Genomic DNA, 21328 nt, shown 5'->3' on the forward strand with positions numbered 1-21328 from the left:
TAAAAAAACTATATCACAATGTGCACCTTTAATCTATACTACATATCTATAATATTATAAATAAAAAAATCACTTATGGATCTTACGCAAGACATCTATTTTTTTCTTTTATCAACAATTTTTCAATAGGTTATGGGTTTTGTGATTTGTTTTTTACCATTGGACTTGATGGTTATTCTAGTCCAATCCATTAATAGTTTTTTTTAATTATTTTTTGTTAAAAAATAGCCTAACATGCTTGAAATTTCCTAACATCTTGGAACCTTCCTTTCTTTCTTCAAAGCTTTTTTTCTTCTCTTTCCCCTTTCATTTCCTCTTTAAATTCTCATTTCTTTCCTTCTTTCTCTTTCAATCACTTAGGTTTCATTCTTTACTCCCATATTCATTTCCTCACTTCTCTTCCCACCGTAATAAATAAAGCCTTTTTTTCATTTTAAACCCCTTTCGTGCTTTAAATCTTGCCGCCTCCTTGAACTAGCTCATGCATGACTATGCTTAAGACCCATGAATCCCTAATCTGATAGTCGATACATTGTTAAACCATGAAAGCTTCATTTTCGTTAGGTCTAATTTGGTAATTTTATTTTATTCAGTTTATAGAGACTCAAATTGTTTATGTGATTTTTTATGTAGAAATAGATAATGATTGTTTGAGGGATTTTGGTGTTTTTATTAAATAGTTTTGTAGAGTTTTTGAAAATTTGAATGATGCATTTATTAGTAGGGATATTCATTATTGTTGGGTTGATTTGAAGTTTTAATTATGGAAAAATGAAGATTTTAGAAATTTGGGATTTGAGTTTTTGGATGTGCAATTAGGACTTTAGGTTAGGGATTTTATTGTATGGATTCGATTGTTTTAAGTAAGTGATTGAGATTACCAATGAGGAAAGAGTTGCCTGATTGTGAGGAAAGCTTAGATGAGTGATTGGACGAACATTGAAAAATAGAATACTTTATTGTATTTTTTATTAAAACTTCTTCTTACATTATTTTTTACCATTATTAGCACAGCTTTGAAAAGACAAGCATATGATAAGGGTACTACATAAAAAAAAAACATATGGCATCGTGTAGTTTCTATAGGTGTAAGTTTTATTTTTTTTAGAAAAACAAAATAAAAAGGACCCCTTAAAGATCCTAAAGTTGATAGTTTTCTTTTTTTTTTTTTTTTGGGTTGGGTTCTACTTTATATTGTTCTATTTTTTATTATTCTTTCATGTATCTAGAATGTTTTTTTTTTTTTTTGTCTTTGTATTTTTTAAGTAAGGTATAAATGTAAAGTTGACTTAAGTGATATTATGCTGGCACATGAAAACTTGTAAATTAATACGTGTGATGTTGTATGCTAATTTATGTTGCAATTTGGTATTATGAAAATGACATGTGTGAATTTGAGTTTTTTAAGATAAAAGCATAATATTTAAAAATAAAAAAATAAAAAGATACATATCACATAAATAATAAGGATAAAAGAATAAAAAAGAGAGATTGATATAACAACTAGCAAGAGATGGAGATAGAGAAGTGAAAGAATGAAAAAAAGAAAGAATTTATGAGGAAAATGAGAATCTTTTTTTATTGTCTGACTTTTTCTAATTAGTGAACCTACATTGGGCTTATCAGAGATGTTATTTAAGTTTCAATTGAATATAAAGTTTGCAAGTCATATATAGCTTTTATTTTCATCATTTCAAGCTTGTATTGCTTTAGTGTACATTCATGAATGAAATGATAATATTTTCTTATTCACATGCAAGCTAAAAATATGATAATTGCTTTCAATTATAGTGGTGTAGTTCTAGGATCATTGTTTATAAGGTTAGATTCTTGATTTTTTTTCATTATTATTCAAAATGATATATATTGCCATAATTTCTCTCTAAAGATTGATCAAGTATTTATGCATGTTGTTTATAAGTCAACCTTGATTATTGTGTATAATTAGGATAAACCCGTCAAAGAACCCGGTTCGACCACGTGCACCTAATCTTTCAATGCACTGAATCATTTGACACTTCGAACTAGATCAAATAATAAAATTGAAAAAAAGGTGGATGGGTAAGATTTTTTTTCTATGATTAAGAGATTGAATTTTTTTGTTATGTCTTTTAGATAAAAAAAAAATGAAGCAAAAAGTTTGTGTTAGAACTTTTTTCCTTTTTTTGAGTTTTTGAAAGACTTTTCTCAAGCTTTGAATTAATTCCAGGATAGAGGTGAAGAGAAAAGATTCTAATTAGATCAATGTTGATGGACTATTTTGGGTTCATGACATTTTTGGATTTGACAAAAGAGTATTTTTATCTTTTTTATCTCTATTTTTTTTTATTTTTACAAGTTTTTAACATTCCTTGATTTGGGTTTTTAGTTTTAAATTAAATATTAAATTTATTATTGATGGATATTGAAAATTTTCTCAAAATTTGTAGGAACAAGGAAAAAAGATGAGAGGGTTCTTGATATGTGAAAGGCAAGCACTTTAAAGCATATATATTTACTATTTAGTTTTGATTTTGTATATTTTAAAGGATTATTTGTTAATTTGAAATTTTAATTTTAAGTTAGATATTAAATTATTGTTGGCAAAGATTGAGAGGTTGTTTATGCTTTGCAAAGACAAAGTAAAAAAGATGAGAAAGCTCTTAATATGCAATAGGTAAGCCTTTTATAGTATATATGTTTGCCATTTAATTTTGATTCTATATATTTTATGAAATTTCTTATATATGGTTAAAATGGGGAAACAATTTTACTTTTGATTCACCAAAGTGTATACTTTTTTTTGTTATAAATGTTAAACTATGATAATGTAATATATTTTTGAAATACTAAATGTTTAAAATTTATATTATAAATGTGAGAGTTGAAACTCAACTTTGTTTCCTGTTTGAAAAAAAAAATCAATGTCAAGTTTAGAAACATTTGCCGAAACGTTGTAAAGTACAAAAAGTATGATTGCTTTGCGAAAAAACTTTCATGTGTACTGTATGTTTTTTTTTTTTTTTTTTATCTCTATAGCATTGATTTTTTTACTATTTAAAAGAAATTAGTAGAGTTGATCAAGGGAAAGATTTTTCTGGGTCATGCCTTACACAATAATCATAAAGTTTTTTATATCTGCTTTGTTTTATTATTGGTTATGTGAAATAGAAAAATAACATTGTGATTTAGATTTGAATTGTTTATTTTGAACAAGCATTACACATCCTAAAAAAACCTTAAGTGTCATTTCAAACTATCAACATTTTTTAAAGTATTAGTCTTTTATCTATAATATCACATTGTTGTTATGGTAGATTGTTATAATTTCAAAATATCAAACTACCATAATATCAAAATAATATATTGATATTATAGTAGTTTGCCGCTCGTTCTATTCTCTTTAAAATTTTTTTTTTTTATTTAGGGAAAGGGCATTCAAACTATGCTTTAAAAGTATAGAAATACATGCACCATTAAGTCAAATGCTAAGGTGTTTTCTTTTAATTTTTCTTTGTTTTTTTTTTCCTAAAAATAATCTTATTAAACTGATAGTCTTCTATTTTCAAGCGTGGATTGCTTACGTTGGTGATAAATTGGATTACTCCTATTTTTTCCTTTTTTCTTTTATTATTTTGGGTTATTAGTATCATTTTGCTATTTTTATTTTTTGCTTCATTAGTTTTTGTTTTCTGACTCTTCATTTTTCTTTGTATTAATCTATAATCTCCCTTTTTTTTTCTTACTAATTTCTTGACTTTGCATTGATGTTTTTTTGTGGGTTTTATTTTTGCAAAAAAAATATCATAAGCACAAAAGAATCTTCCTCTTCTTTTTATACTAATTAAGTTTTGTTTTTATTTTCTTAATATGTTACTTTTCATTTTTAATTTTTATCCCTTTATTTTATTGTCTCAGTGAAAAAAGAAAATTAATAAAGAAATTTTGAGTTTTGTGATGGTTTTGTTGCATTTATGTTGTTTGATAGATTTATCTTTCTAGTTTGTGTTTCATTTTTTGGGGATTAAGTAAATTTATTAATAATATAAATTGCATTGTCTGAATGTCTTTTTAAAATTCATTACGTCATTAAATTTGATTTGTTAATGGGATAAGTTATTTGATTGCATGTTCATCATTGAATGTAATTAATTATGTAGTAAGCATGTGTTCCATATATAACTAGAAATAGTATGTCATATTTAAGTTTAAGGGTTTATTTATCTTTTTCATTGGTCTTTAATTTGTTAGATATTTTTTATTTATCAATATGCCTTTTTAAAGCTTCATGATGTTATATAGTTTTATTCTTTAATAGTATAGATAATTTGAATAAGTTCTTTGTTCATTAATTTTCAAAACGCACATAACTTCATAGTTGATAAAAGTTTGGGGGTATAAAGAATGCTTAGTTCAACATATTAAGTAGGAAAATAATAGGGCCGCACATATTTTAGTAAAACATAATCTTTTTTGTTTTAAAAGATTTGCATTTGGTTAAGAAATGTACTATTGTTATTAGTAATATTTTATGTTGAATGTTGTCATGTATGCTTTTTTTAACTTAAGAAATAAATATTAATTATCAACTATTTTAGCAAAACATAATCTTTCCATTTCAAAACAATGCTAGACAGCGTACAATTTCACATATGCTAGCCCCAAGAAGGAAGAATTCCGAGGTGAAGGTGTTACAGAAAATCAATTTGGTGGAGCTCCCAATGCGATCGGCTGCTGATATAGGGACAGGGCAATACTTCGTTTCGTTCAGGGTGGGGAGCCCTCAAAAGAAGTTTATTATGGTAGTGGATACAGGGAGCAGTCTTACCTGGATGAAATGCAAATACAAGTGCAAAAATTGTTCCAGGGACAGGGCCATGCTTCATGAGAGGATATTTTACGCTAACAAATCACGTACCTTTAAGCCAATTCCATGCTCCTCCGACGTTTGCAAGATTGATCTCTCTGAATCTTTCTCTTTGTCCCGTTGTCCTATGCCAGATGCTCCTTGTTCCTATGATTACAGGTAGATCTAATTAAATCACCTTTAATTCCTTTCTTTTTAGCTGATATTCTCTCCAACATTAACCCCCCTGCATAATAATCCATTCAAAATACTACCAATTAATGATTTGTTTGATATATCATTTCATTTCCCTTTTGCATTTCTTTCTAATTTCATTTAATCCATTGACATTCTGATTTTTGAAGGTATAGGATGAAGACAGAATTAAAAAAGATAAATAACAGTTGACACAATCATATGATTTTTCTTATATTGTCTTATACTTACTATATATTTGATTTATAAGACAAGATTAATTTGAAATGGGTTTTTTATTCTGTCACGTTTATTTGGTGTAAATGTAACGATTAATATATATACATATATATTATGTAAGACAAAATAAATCTTTCTTTGTCATCAAAATTACTTGTCTATACCATTGCACATTAAAAAAATTGTTAACTCTATCAATATTTAAATTTGATAATTTTAAATACAAAATAATAATATACTACAAAATTAATATTAAAAAAATTATGAAACTATATGATTTAAAATTTAACAAAAATTGTATATAAATTTCACTAATTTTTATATTTTACATATATATTGCATGAAATAAACACAATACAAATATAATAATTAATAGGTTTACTGGCGTCACCTTACGCTTATTCTTAGATACTCAGATGGCACAAGAGTCGTCGGAATCTTTGGCAATGATACGGTTAAAGTCAGCCTCAGCGGTGGCCAAAAGATAAAAGTGACGGAGGTAATGGTCGGGTGTAGCGGGACAATACGGGGAAACTTCCATGACATAGACGGAGTACTGGGTTTAGGTTTTGACCAGCATTCTTTTGCAGTGAAAGCAGCTAGGAAGTTTGGGGACAAGTTTTCATACTGCTTGGTTGATCATTTGAGCCCAAGTGATCTTGTTAACTTTCTTGTCTTTGGTAAAGTTTCTGATACTCCACTGCCAAACATGCAATACACACAGTTAATCCTTGGAATAGTAAATCCATATTATGCTGTAAATGTTTCTGGTATCTCAATAAATGGTCAAATGCTGGATATCTCATCGAATGTATGGGATGTTAAGGGCGATGGTGGGGTTATTATGGACTCAGGTTCAAGCTTAACATACCTTGTGAAACCTGTCTTTGATCAAGTCATTGCTGCTTTCCAGCCTCCTTTAAGCAAATTCAAGAAACTGCCCTTGAACTTGGGGCCTGGTTATTGTTTCAGTGCTGCAGGGTTTGACGAGTCGTTCATGCCAAAACTTGCAATCCATTTTGCTGATGGAGCTAAGATGGTGCCCCCAGTGAAAAGCTATGTGATCGATGCTGAAGAAGGGGTGAAGTGCCTGGGCTTTGCCCCGACGGCTTGGCCTGGAATTAATGTGATTGGTAATATTTTGCAGCAAAATCATTTATGGGAATTTGATCTTTTAAATAGTAAGTTGGGTTTTGTAATTTTGTTCCTTCTAGTTGTGCATTTGATTGATCAAAAGGCAATCATCCAATTATCCTAGGGTTGGGGCACTCTATTTGGAAGTCATGTCAGCAACTCTCCGGTGTATCATTATCATGTATGTATGTATATTATTCATTAAAATCAAAATGCTTACCATGGGTTTATATAATTCAATTATTCCCTATCTTTTTTTTTTTTTTTACTTTGTTCCTTGATTTTGTACGAGCTTACTAATTATTATCATTATACTTCTCATCAAATCATATTAATAAAGTGTGAACTTATACATGTTATAACTTAAAATCTTTAATCATGTATCGTACATGTATCCGGCCACACAGGTCATGACCTAGTGACAAGATCGAGTTTGGGAATGTACTACATTAGTGCATGTATGGGCTTCAGTTCTTGACTTGGGAATTTATGATTTAAATGAAGTTATGGCGGTGGGATGTTGTGCTAGCTAGTTTCTCGAGATTGAAAAGGGAGTCCAAATATTCCCATTATAAAAAATTATTCATTCACTGGTAAAAATAATTTAAAATCTCCATCGATGAAAGTAGAGAATTGTAACATATTCCATTAAAATATATTTAAAATATTAATGAAATATGTGATAATATTTTAGCATCCTTTATTTAAAATATTATTGAAATGTTTGATAATATTTTAACATCCTTTTGAAGCTGACTACTCCATATAATTGGGTCTGACTAACATAAAGGCCCAGAAAAGTAAAAGAAATGGGCTTCCTATATTATTTTGCCTGATGACCCAACCCACAAGAAAAGATACAAAGACTTGACTTCAAAAGCAAGGAGAGCAAAAGTAAGCGCAACAGCCTGCAAGTAAGGAACTTAACCTTGGTTCTTGTTCGCTTTTAAGTTTTACATTTGCTGAAGAGGATTTTTCTTCCGCTTCTCTCTCTTTATATAATAAAAAAGGGATTAATTACAGAGGCTTTGCTTTGTTTTTCCCAATCTAAATAACTCGGTAATCATCTCTCCCTGTTATCTCTAAATCGCTTTACATAATCTAATTCCTTTTCTTTGTTTGATTTCTTTCTTCAACTTCTACTCTTCTGTTATAATAAACCTGTAAATTGTTTCAATTGATAGAATTAAAAGTGGGTTTACAATTTTTTTTCGATGGTGGCTTTATTCTTTATCTCCTGTGCAATACCATGTCTGAATTCTTTTTTTAAGTTTTTTTTTTACTTTATCTAACTGTGTCGGATACGTATCTCGGGGTTTCTATATCCAATGCGGATACGACACCTGTATACAAGACAGCGTCGATTGTCCCCGCTTCGTAGTATGAGCTGATTTCTTGAAATATCCTGGCGCAAGTGACATAGGTATCCTTTTTTTTTTTTTTTTTGGCTACTGGTTGTGAAAAATAGAGATATATACGCTGTGAATGGAGACTTATACAGCTTATTGATCTATAAGCATTGGGTTGTTGTTCAATTGTGAATATCGTGCTTCGATTGGAAATTTGGCTGATCCTTATACTACTTGAACAATCTTGATTTTGTGTTGATGAGTTTTGTGCAAACAGGGCGTTCAGTGATGGCAACTGAAATCGTGAATAATGAAGTTCCTGTGGGAGAGGAGGAGTTAGAGACTTTGAATGGCATTGAGAAATTAGAGATTTCAAATGGCAACGATGATGTCTCTGAGAATTCTTCATCTGCTCAAAAAGATGAAGACGAGGAGACAGGTGATGATTTTGTTGACTTGTTATTGGCTAATTATTTAGGTGTACTTATTTTATGCATACTTCTGCTTGTCTCGATCATTAATGTATTTTACATATTCAGTAAATGCTGCCCTCGTATCTTAAAGGGTTGAGATCCCTACAAGTTTTCAACAAATCTGTAATAACCAAACATGCTTTGAATTTTAACAAATTGAAAACAAAACAATTTAATTTTGAAGAATTAAATTGGCAGTGATGCCAAAGACACCTAGAAGTGCATTTTTTAAAATTTTATCTGGTGTAAGTACCTTTTCCGTATGTATTATATACAATTTATTTACATTATCGTGTCACAATTCTAGGCTGAGTGCTTTAAACTTCAAGCATTATGGGGTTCCTTGTAGAGGTGGCAAAACCTTTCTGAATATTTTTGACTGACTTGAACCTAGTCCATTAGACTTCAAATTAGAGGACAAGTCAATCGCCTGAATCTCATCCTAACTAGAAACATAGCAAACCTGAACATGATCATTATTTGTTTACACTACAAAAATTTGGCAAAAGTTGATCTAAACCTAGATAACCGACACAACCCATCCCAAACCCAACCTGAGTTGACCTAAATTTAAATGAAGGGACCAAAATTGAACCTGGAATGATACAAACACGATAATGAATATAAAATTAAAACATCAATTTGATCCAAACACAAAACAACCCAACCTAACTAACACTCTATTGCCACCTCTGGTTCCTAGCTCCTGCAAGGAGCTTATCACTTTTGACTACAGTGATTTTGGATGAATTCTAAGTAGTTTTTAAGTTTCCTACTAGTGTTGGATTGTTTTATATTTCGTGTAATTATGCTTTTACTTCTCTTTGTCTTGGTGGATAGTTATTTTTGCCTTTTTACTTTGTTTGCTCCCCTTAATAGTTAATGTTCAACTTTCTCCTTTTATATCATGTATTTTAACTTTTGAGAATTACATTAGTGTGCCAATTGGCATTTCTAATTGTGCTAAAAGCCTAAGATCCTTTTTGTTTGTGGTAATTAAGTATGACACCCTCATTTTCTTTGTGAATGCGATTCTTTTGTGTATTCTTCCAAAACTCCTAGTTGTCATGTGTCATCTTGTTAACAGATCATCAGTATAATCTCTTTTGTGAGCTTATCATAATCTAATACAAAGCATTTCTGCAATTTACATTATCATTCTTACAACCTACAGATAAGTGGGATAAGAAGAGTGGGGGAAGCTTCTTTTTACTTTTTTTTTTTTTTATGGGGAGTGTAGGTTTGAAAGAGGATTGGATTTGGACAAATGTTGGCCACATGGGTTCATGGTGTAGGAACTACTCTTCTAAATGTAGTCTATATTTGGCTCACCTAAGAGACATATAGAAGTTATTTTATATTTTGTAAGATTGACACAAATCATCTATCATATGACTGATATCGATAGATGCCTAAATTGTGATTGTGATTCTATCTCTCTCCCACCTCCAATTCCCGATCCATTTAATTTTTTCTTAAAGATGTAATTTTTCCAATAAGATGATAGTGCTTCTCTCCGAGCTTCATATTTCAATGTATTTTCCTTATTGTAGTTTTGAGTTTTAAGCAAGCTTAATTATGATTCTTTTCTAATATAAATTCTATATTGTGTAGGTGGTTTAACTATTTTCTTCTATAAAATACGAGTGCATTTTTTTTTTTTTTTGCTAATATGTGTACATCTCTGCATTTTAAAACTGTTTCCTAGCAGAAGTTGCAAAGAAGAAAAAGAAGAAAAATAAAAGCAAGTGAGGACCTGTTTCTAGCTTTTGTAAGTTATTTCCTTATTGTAGATGTTCGGTTGAGAGTTTGATGATATTATGTTCTGTAACCCACAGGAAAAAGAAGGAGCCACTGAAGCAGACTGATCCTCCTTCTATTCCTGTTGTTGATCTTTTCCCTTCTAGGGAGTTTCCTGAGGGTGAAATTCAACAGTACAAAGATGAGTGAGTCATTCCATTTTCTTGAAACTATCTTTTAAAGCGAGTAAACTTTATATTTAATTCCTAAAGCTGAAGCAATCTCTTCAATCCATGTCCTTTTTGTTTTAAAATTACAATAAAATACAAAGGTTGGCTTGCAACACAAGGACTTCCTAGGAGGTCAAACATATCTTCCTTTGTCTTTGTTGATTGTTCCTTGTTGTAGTTTCATATATATATATATAAATGGCAAATCTTTAAGTTGTCTTAAGCTGAGAAAGTAAAAATGTTACAGTATATTTTAAATGAGATGAAACTATGTTTCGATATTAGAGTGTAAGGAATAACTTGATTGATTGCAGAAAGGTATGGAGAAGATTTTTTCTTCCTTTAGAATATAAATAGCACATTAATATAGTGTTAAGTTATTTCCCTGTTTTATGCGACATAGTTTGTTTACATTTTCAGTTTATGTTTGCCAATCCAGATTCATGCTATTATTGGTTGCATCTGTTTATATTTGTCTGTGTAAAGCTTGAACTTTTATTGCTTTTATTGCTTCATAGTAATTTGTGGAGGACTACCTCTGAGGAGAAGAGAGAATTGGAGCGCCTTGAAAAGCCAAAATATAATGCAGTCCGCCAAGCAGCTGAAGTTCATCGTCAGGTTTGTATTTTGTCTTATATCTACATAAATCGGTGCTTGGTATGATGTAAATATTATTTGATATGTGCAAGTTTGGCTTTGGGACTTTTGCTATTGGTTTTTGGTCATCATTAGCATTTATTACTCATTCTTAGGTTCGAAAATATATCAAAAGCATCTTGAAACCTGGAATGTTAATGACTGACCTGTGTGAGACCTTGGAGAACACAGTTCGCAAGCTAATAGCAGAGAATGGTTTACAAGCTGGGATCGCATTTCCTACTGGATGCTCTTTGAACTGGTTAGCTTTATGTTTGACATGTGATGAGTCTACTTTTCACATTTACCTGTAATTGGTTGTGTCTGTACTTGTGTCTTTCCCCTGTCAGGGTTGCTGCTCACTGGACTCCCAATTCTGGAGATAAGACTGTGCTTCAGTATGATGATGTGATGAAGTTGGATTTTGGAACTCATATTGATGGTAATGCCATAGTTGCTTCATCTTGTATTTTCTTGGTCTGCTCTTTTTGCTTTATAGCTGTATAATTTCATTCTGGTTTATCATGTTACTTTTGAGCTGGAGTTGTTTTCAAACATGAGTTGTTGGATTTGCAGGATATATAGTTGATTGTGCCTTTACAGTGGCATTTAATCCTATGTATGATCCGCTTCTTGAAGCTTCTCGTGAAGCAACCAATACAGGCATCAAGGTATTGGATCCATTAAATATGCATATTCATGAGAGAATGGCTTTGCTCTTGTTTTTTGACTTTCTTGTATATCTATGTTTCCCTTAGTAGGGTTATTCTTGAACATTTTTTTAATGTTGTGTTGATGGATAAAAAGAAAATTTAAGCCATTTTTTGGCTGTCAAATCTTTATCTTTTCTAAGTCTCGGTTATTCAATTCTTGACTCCCCAAAATCTAGCTATCTTAAGCAATCCTGCTGCCTTGTAAGATAGGTCATATCTACAAATGAAAATAACTTACCATTGTCATTCTTTTCGATAAAAAATTTGGCACTCTGAAATCATTTTTCTTCATGCAATCTTTATATAAATGTACTTTGGTGTTGTTCTGGATGCTTTTTCTGTTAGCTAAGCATGTTTGAGAGGAGAAAACCAGTAAGAAAGGAAAAGGCTTAAGAAAAAGCTAGGGCACTTTTGTCTGATATGGTTATAAAGAAATCCAAGGGGGACTTAAAATTGCAAGGACAAGGTTGAAGGTGCACTGAAATCGTTCACTCAAATATGAACGGAAAAATATGCAAATCTAAACTGTAGATGAAAGGATGTTCTTGCTATTCTTAGTGCTTGCTTTCCTTCTCTTTCTTGTATTAGTGTAAGACAGCCAGCTCTAATGTGCCTTTTTTTGCCCTCACAAATCTTTCTTCCCTCCGAGTCCATCAAGCCCAAAACAAACTTGTTCTATGCTTATTCTTTTGATGATTCCACATTTAAACTATTATCTGCTTTTGTTCCTGTTGAATTTGTTATGATGTATTTATGTAATCATGGAAATATGTTTGGAGTCTTACAACCATTGAGGTTCTTTTCTGTAAAATTGGATTCACTAGTTTCACTGAAATATTTACTAAAGAGATCATATCTCTGATGTTCATTTAATTGTTCAGGAAGCTGGTATTGATGTCCGTCTTTGTGATGTTGGTGCTGCAATTCAAGAGGTGATGGAATCATATGAGGTTGAAATAAATGGGAAGGTGTTTCAAGGTAAGAAATTCAGGAGAAGATATGTATATCTAAATAAGATTTATTATGGAAAAATTGCTGCTACTGATCTTTCCTTCTTGTGCTTGTGATAATTGACCATTAAGATAGTTTATCCTTGTTCATAGAATATGAGTTTGTTTCATCACAACTGCCGAATTAGTTTTTGGTTAATTAATATTCGTCATTAAGTACAACTGTCAATGTCAATAAGTGGGCATCTATTTGTTACTCATCAAAGCAAATGTCTGCAAGATGAAATTTGTGGTAATTGTAGTTTCCTTAGATACACAACCTTTTGAGTAAAATTAAAATAATATTTTGGTGGTTTTGCATTTACATGACATCAAAAACCCTAATGAGTATCTATACGGTGGACATTAACTACAACTATTAATTTCATTTGGTTGGCATGATTTTGATACGGTACAAGCTTTTCTCATTTTAGATTCCCAGTTGCAAATAACAGCATTTATTTTGAACCTTCCTCTTCTTTGGAGAGCAACGTTTAGTTAAACACTATTTAGTATGTTGAGTTGTTTTCAAATATTACATTCTATTAGGGTTTTAGGTTTTAGTGTAAATTACTTTATTGTTATAATTTTGGCAACTTTTGGTTGTCATCTATTTTGAGATATTGAGATTCTTGTATTTTTGAGATTTTGAATTGTTAAGGATTTTGTGAGACTTTCACTCGTGAAATCTTCTTGAGTTATTTGTTCTACATCAACATGTCTTTTGTATATGTCTTTTATGAACTTTTTGTTAGGGATTTGAATATGTCTTTGGCAGTGAAAAGTATACGAAACTTGAATGGACACAGCATTGGGCCCTATCAGATACATGCTGGAAAATCAGTTCCTATTGTGAAAGGAGGGGAGCAAACAAAAATGGAAGAGGGTGAATTTTTTGCCATTGAAACCTTTGCTTCTACAGGTAAAATTTCTCATCTGATAAGGAACTGAATCCTATGCATAATAGATGGTAGTTTGTGTATTATGGACATTGATCTAACCAGTCGTTCATTGTACAGGGAAAGGGTATGTCAGAGAAGATCTAGAGTGCAGTCATTATATGAAAAATTTTGATGTGGGACACATTCCACTGAGGTTGCCTAGAGCTAAGCAGCTGCTAGCCACAATAAACAAGAACTTTTCTACATTGGCTTTCTGTAGGCGGTATTTAGATCGCTTGGGAGAGACCAAATATCTGTTGGCACTAAAGAATTTATGTGATGCTGGCATTGTTCAGGTATCTTCTTGCTATTGGTCTTCAATTGTCTTTTTCAAAATTTTGGTTTTGCACTTTGTTTCATGTCCATATTGGAAACTTTCTGATAGCCTTCCATGCTACACAATAGGCCATTATCCAATTTCTGAATAGGTTTCTGCCCTACTTCGATTTCAAGATTCCAAGGCTTTCTGGTATAATCTGGGCTAGGCGGACTGGATATTTATATGGTGTCTACTATCATTTTGCTTTGTAGTAGTGATTTGCATCCACCTATATAGATATCAATGTGTTTCAGAATAATTAAGGACACTTTTTGGTGACATGAAAACAAATAACTTAAAATCTGTAATGAGAGTGGATGAGGTGTTAAACAAGCAACAGTTGACTTGGCCTTCTTGCTGTTTTCAATTAAACTAATAATCATTGGTTTGTGGTGAACATTTGGACAGATTGCCTTAAACAAATCAGTCCACTATATGATGTTGGTTCCGGTAGCACATGCTCTTATATGTGTCTATTCCAAAAAGACACTATCTTTTTTTTTTTTTTCTATGAGGATATCTATGATTATTCCTTTCTATCATTTTTTAACTATAATTTTGATCTTCTGGAAATTCCTAAACCTGCTTTATGAGCAGGTCTGAGGTCTGAAGGTTAACTTGTGTGCTGATTAGTTTTTGAATTATATCGTGCTTTGCTGGTTCATGATTCTATATAAAGTAGGTTCAAATTGGAGATCAATGTTGAGTTGGTTTGTACCATTGCAGAACAGAAACAAAACTATTGATCACAAAGTGCTAAAAAACCAATCTTTATATGCTTAAACATATGTATTGTTGTTGTGGTTTTATGATCTTTTTCTGCAATGCAAGTGAGACTAATTAACAACATTTTTTGTATATTCTTGCAGCCGTATCCTCCTCTGTGCGATGTTAAGGGCAGCTATGTGTCTCAGTTTGAACATACCATCTTACTGCGGCCAACCTGCAAAGAAGTTATATCTAGAGGTGATGACTATTAAGGGCAATAGCATAAAGTTTTGTTCAGTAATCATCTTCTATTTAATATTTCTTTCTGTTGCGCATGAGTTAGTCCAAACTTTAACTGTTCTACTCTATATTGTGATTTTAGCACTGTACTGTGTTTTATCTTAAGGAAGCCCCATAATAGTGAATGTCATCAACTTAAAAGCAATTCAGTCATAAAACGTATCTTTCATTACAGGGTGCTCCGAAATCAACCCTCAAGAACGTTCTCTTTTAACCCAAAACCCCATAATATTCAAACGAAAGGTCTGGTGGATGGAGTTGATTTTCCTTTTGAGCTCAAATGAAGATTTCTATGTGCCTTACAAAAAAAAAATGTATTTCTATGTGCCAAAAAAACAAAGATTTCTACTCCACAATGGTGTTCTAAGTTTGCAGCCTCTCATTTCCTTTATGGCTGAAAAAAGGAACTCCTCTTTTTATGGGTCGGTCACTTGCCCAAAATTGTTAGGATTGACTCATTTCTTATTTTAATCGAAAAATAAATGCTCTATTAATATTACATATATAAATAATTCGTGTAGAATTTGAACATAAAGCGTTTGGATCTATACGTGCATTTTTTCTCGCTTCTTAAAGCAAAGATCTAATTATTGTACTCCATTTTTGTCTTTTTATATTGGGAGATAAAAGAAAAATAAAATCATTGAATCAAAGTTATATATAATTTAAATATGATAATTTGTATATTTATATTTATTTATTTCATATTTAATTCATATAAAATATAAAAACTATTGTATTATAATTCACATATCAAATATAAAATGTGTATATATATATATTTGTTAAACACTTGCAATTTTTTAAAAATTTTAAATGATATTTATTTTATATTATATTTAAAATTATTACATCTAATACAACTATAAATTATACAATTTAAAGTTTACAATTATAAGTAAATATTAGACCACTAATACGTTGACCCAAATCCCAAACCCTCAAAATCCATCCAATGGATTTTTTTTGGGTGGTTTGGGTAAGCAATGGATTGTTGTTCATTTTTTACCTTCCTTCCTTCCTCGAGTCTTCACTCTTAAATCTTCACAATCAGAGGCCAACTAGAACAATAATAATAAAAAAAAAAAGGTTAGCCTATAAGTGTGATTTTGGGGGCTTGAGTAAAGAGTAGTAATCTCCAGAGAAAATCTCAAAACCAACGGCTAAACCAACCAAAACTCCTGACACCGTGGGCCGACCCTTACCTTATCACATCATTCATTCGTTCTTCAACTTTCAACTCTTTCCAAATCATCCCTTCTTCCACACTCTTTATATTTAAAAGTCATTACACCAAACCTCAGACTTCAATTGTGTCTACGTTTCTGCAAAATCATCGGTACCAAAATTTTGCAATGCCACTACCAACAGCCATTCTCTCTGTTTCTACGTCTTCTCTTTCTTTCTTCCCGCTTTTTTCTTACTCTTTTTCCAACAAACCCCTATTTGGCTTCTGCTCTTCCCCTACCCTCAATCCCACCAGGCCTTATCCCAATCACTCAATTCGCAAACTCATGACAACCTCCGCCGTTTCCATCCAGAAAGAAACTATAATCTCCGAGCGCCCCCACACTTTCCTTCGTGAAACTGACGGCCAAGATGACGGCTCGGTCAGGTCGCGTTTCCAGCGCATGATAATGGACGTGCAGGAAAGCGTGTGCGGTGCACTGGAGGCTCTCGACGGAGCCGGGAAGTTCAAGGAGGACGCTTGGACCAGGCCTGGAGGCGGTGGGGGAATTAGTAGAGTCTTGCAAAACGGTGCCGTTTTCGAAAAGGCTGGTGTTAATATCTCTGTTGTTTATGGAGTTATGCCCCCTGAAGCCTATCGAGCTGCCAAGGCTTCTGCCACTGATGAGAAGCTCGGTCCCGTTCCCTTTTTCGCCGCTGGGATCAGCTCGGTAACTAAACACTTTTCGGTTTTTTTTTTTTTTTAAATTCTATTTTAAAATTTTGGTTCAATTCCATTGATAGAAGAAAATGCTGATAATTACTATCACTTGGGTTTTTTTTTTTTTTTTTTTTCTTTTGCAGGTTTTGCATCCGAAGAATCCTTTTGCCCCTACATTGCATTTTAATTATAGGTATTTTGAAACTGATGCTCCTAAAGGTACTTAATTTATCCCCAAATTATTACTATTATCAAGTTTTTGAACCTTGCATGCTAAAATGGCAATTAGAAGGTTAAGGACATGCTGTATCCTGATTTGTCAACAGTATGATCTGGAGGGTCTATATAATGAGTTCTGCGAGTTTTTTTAAGTGAAATTATAGTACTTAATTAGAACTTGGGGGTGTTTCCTGATTCCTAGCAATAGCTTCCATTAGCTAGACATGAGTTATCATCAGCATAATAATCAAGCGAAAATAATGCGTTTCTTCTTGTTGGCAAATGACAATTCAGTAGCAATAGATATTTGGGTTTAGTGTTTGCTTTGGTACTTGTACTTCACAAACAGAAGAGAGAGTTTCTTGATGAAAATTTTTCACTTTGCCTTGCCTTCCCTCAGTTGCGTTCTGGCTACTTTGTGATTATGCATTGCATTAGTCCTTTTTGCGCTTTTAACGTAAGTAAAGTGGTTTAAGTTTAGTTTGTGACTCATCTTGCAATTGTGCAGATGCTCCCGGAGCACCTAGGCAATGGTGGTTTGGTGGTGGAACTGATTTGACTCCAGCTTACATCTTTGAAGAGGATGTCAAGCACTTCCATTCAGTAAGTTGGATTTTTCTTCTTCTTTCTTACAATGTTGTTTCTAGAAAAAAAAAAAAAGAAAAGAAAAGAAAAAATCATTTACATTTCTTGGTCTTGTGGCAAATTTCTCTATTCTACCTCCACTAAAGCTTGATACATTTGCGTTTAGCATGATTAAACAACCAAGGAGCTTAAGTAGTTAAATGAGTTCAAATATTGGTAGTTTCACTTTGAGAAAGTAAAATATTGATCTTATCAAAAGAAATTTTAAGAAATTTGAGTATATGAGCATAACCTTCTTATTTCGACGTCTTACTAAATATTATATAATGATTTACTGGAAAGCACATGGATGAACTCCTTTAAGAGCAGTAACCTCTGTTCCTTTTACATATTAGTATTGATTGGTAGATAAATTGGAGACTAGTGTTTCTATTGCCAGTGCATTGCACATGTCTGCCTTAAAGATAATTGCAAAATTCTATTACATATTGTGTATGTATGTGTGAGTATGACAAAGTGTGTATGTATGTGTGTGTATGACATAGTGTCTATGTATGTGTGTATATGTGCAGAACATTGATTCTATCTTGTGAAATATTATTTGAAAAATGAAATCTTTTGCTGAATGTTCTGTTGCCGGCATTGGCCTTCTTTTATAGATGCAAAAAAGCGCCTGTGACAAATTTGATCCATCCTTTTATCCTCGATTCAAAAAATGGTGTGATGACTATTTCTATATTAAGGTATGATCTTGCCTATGTTTTGGATGTTATATGTGTTTCTTATTTATTTCCCTGAGTTTTAGAATTTATGTGTATAGCATTAAATTAACAAAAAAGAGGCTTTGCCGGTTAATGCATTGATGTTGTGATCACTATTTTTTTTTTAGCTCTATTATGATATTACTTAAGCACATTTGGGGTTGGAAGCAAAGTATTAAGAGTTTTGGGGTCTTCATCGGTGTAATAGTTAGCACTATTATCAAGGTATGCACCTCAGTGCTAAGGTGCTGTGCAAATGAACAAAAGCCACCTTGCATTCATGGTTAGGGACGCACCTTTTGCACCTAGGCACACTTTTTTTATGGTGAATGGTGCATTGCAAGCTTGGTTGACTTAAATGTCTCATTTGGTTCTTTAGTTTGTTTTATTTTATTACGTATACATTTAATACATCCTATCTTGACAAGAATGATAGCGGTTATAGTTCATGCACAAGGTTTGGTTGAAAATGGAAATGGAGGATAGTTATGAGATGCATATTATTGGAACAAGTTAGGTAATGTAATGAAGCAAACTCTGGAATTTATTTATAAATAATATATTTTACACTTATTAAATATAATAAATAGATTTTTCTTATATATGTAAATACCTTTTTATAAATTAGAGCCTTACTTTACTGGGGTGAGTGCTTCGTTTGTGCCTTGTGCCTCAGGCAATGTAAGGGACTAGAGTGATTCTTCTGCCTTTTGACAACATTGATGGTTATAGGTCAGCATTTTGCAGGATGATAGATGCATATTAGGTTTTGTCCACAAACCCTTACTAATGGACTACAACAAAATATAATAGCGATTGAGAATTCTGGTTTGTGGCACTCTAGGGTACTCATCTACCCATATAATAATGGTATAGATGTATAGTTTGTGTATTCTTCTAACAGACTTGAATTACCTCTCAATTCAGCTTACAAATTCACCTTTGGCCTGCTTGTACTAACTTATTCATTGACATAATAGGTTTTTTCCTATTCTTTATCCTTGTATTCTCTTCTTCTTTTAAGGGAGTGTTATCATGCAACAGAAGTTGTAAGTTAGCTTCGTGGTTGTCATATTAAGGTGGTAGGGGACTCTTGTTGTAAATCATGTGAATTTGGTTCGATAATTATTCCTGTAATACACATATTGTTTAGAGGCCAACAGTTGCTAATAATGTTATGAATTTGTTAAAAAATCAATAGTATTTATATTTTGCCTGCCCTACTTTTAGCAATTTGTAAATAGTAGTAAAGTGCAGTTATAACTTATAAATGCATGCATAATACCAAAATGTTGTGCTTGCCAGGTTTGAACTCAACAATTTATGTTCCAGGATTTGTTCAAAAGATTTACTAAAACATTTTGCCTTGATTTTATTTTGATTGACGTTAATTTATGTTTACTGAGATGATGTTTTTGAATTCTTTTTCTGTCCCACTACAGATGATATTTTCCTATTTTAGATATCTGACAATTACTATTGTTTACTGTGATTTAAGGATTTTGATTTCTTTATTTTTGATTTTTTTATTTTTCAGTGATAGTAAAAGACCATTAAACTTATTATTTTAAGAATTCAAGATTTGTTTATTTTTCATATTTTTGTCTAATAATAACAACAAAAAAGACCAGTAAAATTTAGTGTTATATAATATTTTGAAATTCAATGTAAAAGGATATGGAGTCAGATATATCTCTTTCTGAAAGTGCACATCCTTTGAAACAGTCATCTAAAATAAGATAGAGGGGGTGTTATTCAGGGTTGAAACTTGGTAGTTTTTAGTAACATTAGTAGCCTACGAGGTGATCATATATGTTCTAAAAGCTTTATTTATAAATCATCATTTTCTCTTGTTGACTGTTCTCATAATTTTACTTTTTCTTCATTTACTTATGGATTAAATTGTTAAATTTTATGTTTACTTTTAATGCTCTGTGCAGCATCGAGGTGAGAGACGAGGGCTTGGGGGAATATTTTTTGATGATCTAAATGACTATGATCAAGAGATGCTTCTTTCATTTGCAACTGGTAATTCCTCAAGATTGCTATTAATCTTTTGGTGTTTCCAACCTACAAATAGCATTTCGGGTTCAGTTTTTCTAATGTATCAATTCCCTATTGATTGCAGAGTGTGCAAATTCAGTGGTTCCTGCATACATACCCATTGTAGAGAAAAGGAAGGATACACCATTCAATGAAAGCAACAAGGCATGGCAACAGTTGCGAAGGGGCCGCTATGTAGAATTCAACTTGGTATTGAATCGAGCTATAATGAAACTAGAGATGTTTTACATCTTAGATTTCTCTCAAGCCTAAATCAGACCTTTAAATTATATTTGATTTGTTAATGAAAGGTCTATGATCGAGGTACAACATTTGGACTGAAGACAGGAGGTCGAATTGAAAGTATTCTTGTTTCTCTCCCTTTATCTGCACGATGGGAATATGATCATGTAAGCTTTCTTGCCCTATTTCCCTTTTTCCCCGAGTAAAAATGTTTTACTCATTCTGTATAAATGTTCACTGAGATATGTTATCAAAAAGCTGTAACTGTAACTGATAATGAGAGGCCTTTTTCTTACAGAAACCAGAAGAGGGAACTGAAGAGTGGAAATTATTAGATGCTTGCATCAATCCGACGGAATGGATCTGATCCTTAGCATCAACCCTGAGGGATGGATCTCATACTTACTGGTTTAGTTTCTTTGCATCGTTTGGAAATTTCCCACTGGTTCCCATATTTTTCAGATTTTTTTTTTCTATGGAGTGTTTTCCTGCGGCAGAAGTTGAAAGTTAGATTTGTGGTTTGATCGTATTAAGGTGATAGGGGACTCTAGCTGTAAATCATGTGAAAGTGGTTCTATAATTATTCCTGTAATACACATTGTTTAGAGGCCAACATTTCTAATAATATTATGAATATGTTAAGATCTCTGTGTTTAAGTTACTATGGAGTTCTATTCACGCGCATTCTGTTGAAGAAAATTGTTCCCCTGCAACTACGAGCAGCATTTTTTTTTTTTTACTCTTCTTTTTTATTATCATTTGATGTCTTGGGAACTTGCCTTTTATCTGTCAAAATA

The 21328-nt window shown here is 32.1% G+C and overlaps 2 protein-coding genes and 1 pseudogene across 8 annotated transcripts; all 3 read left to right on the forward strand.

Moving 5' to 3' along the window:
- Window positions 1-4631: 4631 nt before the first annotated feature.
- Window positions 4632-6788, forward strand: LOC111306510 (aspartic proteinase NANA, chloroplast pseudogene; annotated as a pseudogene).
- A 480-nt stretch (window positions 6789-7268) lies between these two features.
- LOC111305632 (methionine aminopeptidase 2B-like) lies at window positions 7269-14897 on the forward strand. Of its 7 annotated transcripts, none has more exons than XM_022903336.2 (13): window positions 7269-7308; window positions 7753-7817; window positions 8021-8182; window positions 9928-9964; window positions 10055-10162; window positions 10705-10804; window positions 10939-11084; window positions 11173-11264; window positions 11399-11493; window positions 12417-12513; window positions 13303-13446; window positions 13544-13761; window positions 14654-14897. In XM_022903336.2, the coding sequence occupies exons 3-13, from the start codon at window positions 8032-8034 to the stop codon at window positions 14762-14764; spliced, it is 1299 nt and encodes a 432-aa protein (XP_022759071.2). In that variant the 5' UTR covers window positions 7269-7308; window positions 7753-7817; window positions 8021-8031; the 3' UTR covers window positions 14765-14897. The 7 variants fall into 7 exon arrangements, with proteins under 7 accessions (XP_022759071.2, XP_022759072.2, XP_022759070.2 ...); XM_022903335.2 differs by having other exon boundaries at window positions 7285-7453; XM_089751140.1 differs by lacking the exons at window positions 7269-7308; window positions 14654-14897 and adding exons at window positions 7312-7453; window positions 13871-14087.
- Window positions 14898-15927: 1030 nt separating this feature from the next.
- On the forward strand, window positions 15928-21173 carry LIN2 (Coproporphyrinogen III oxidase). Its single transcript, XM_022903340.2, has 8 exons — window positions 15928-16690; window positions 16824-16899; window positions 17408-17502; window positions 18144-18227; window positions 20186-20273; window positions 20374-20498; window positions 20600-20698; window positions 20830-21173. The coding sequence occupies exons 1-8, from the start codon at window positions 16148-16150 to the stop codon at window positions 20896-20898; spliced, it is 1179 nt and encodes a 392-aa protein (XP_022759075.2). The 5' UTR covers window positions 15928-16147; the 3' UTR covers window positions 20899-21173.
- Window positions 21174-21328: the final 155 nt, after the last annotated feature.

The sequence above is a fragment of the Durio zibethinus genome, chromosome 21 (genome assembly GCF_047325235.1).
Source record: "Durio zibethinus cultivar Kanyao isolate XHJ-2024 chromosome 21, ASM4732523v1, whole genome shotgun sequence".
Classification (NCBI taxonomy): Eukaryota; Viridiplantae; Streptophyta; class Magnoliopsida; order Malvales; family Malvaceae; genus Durio; species Durio zibethinus.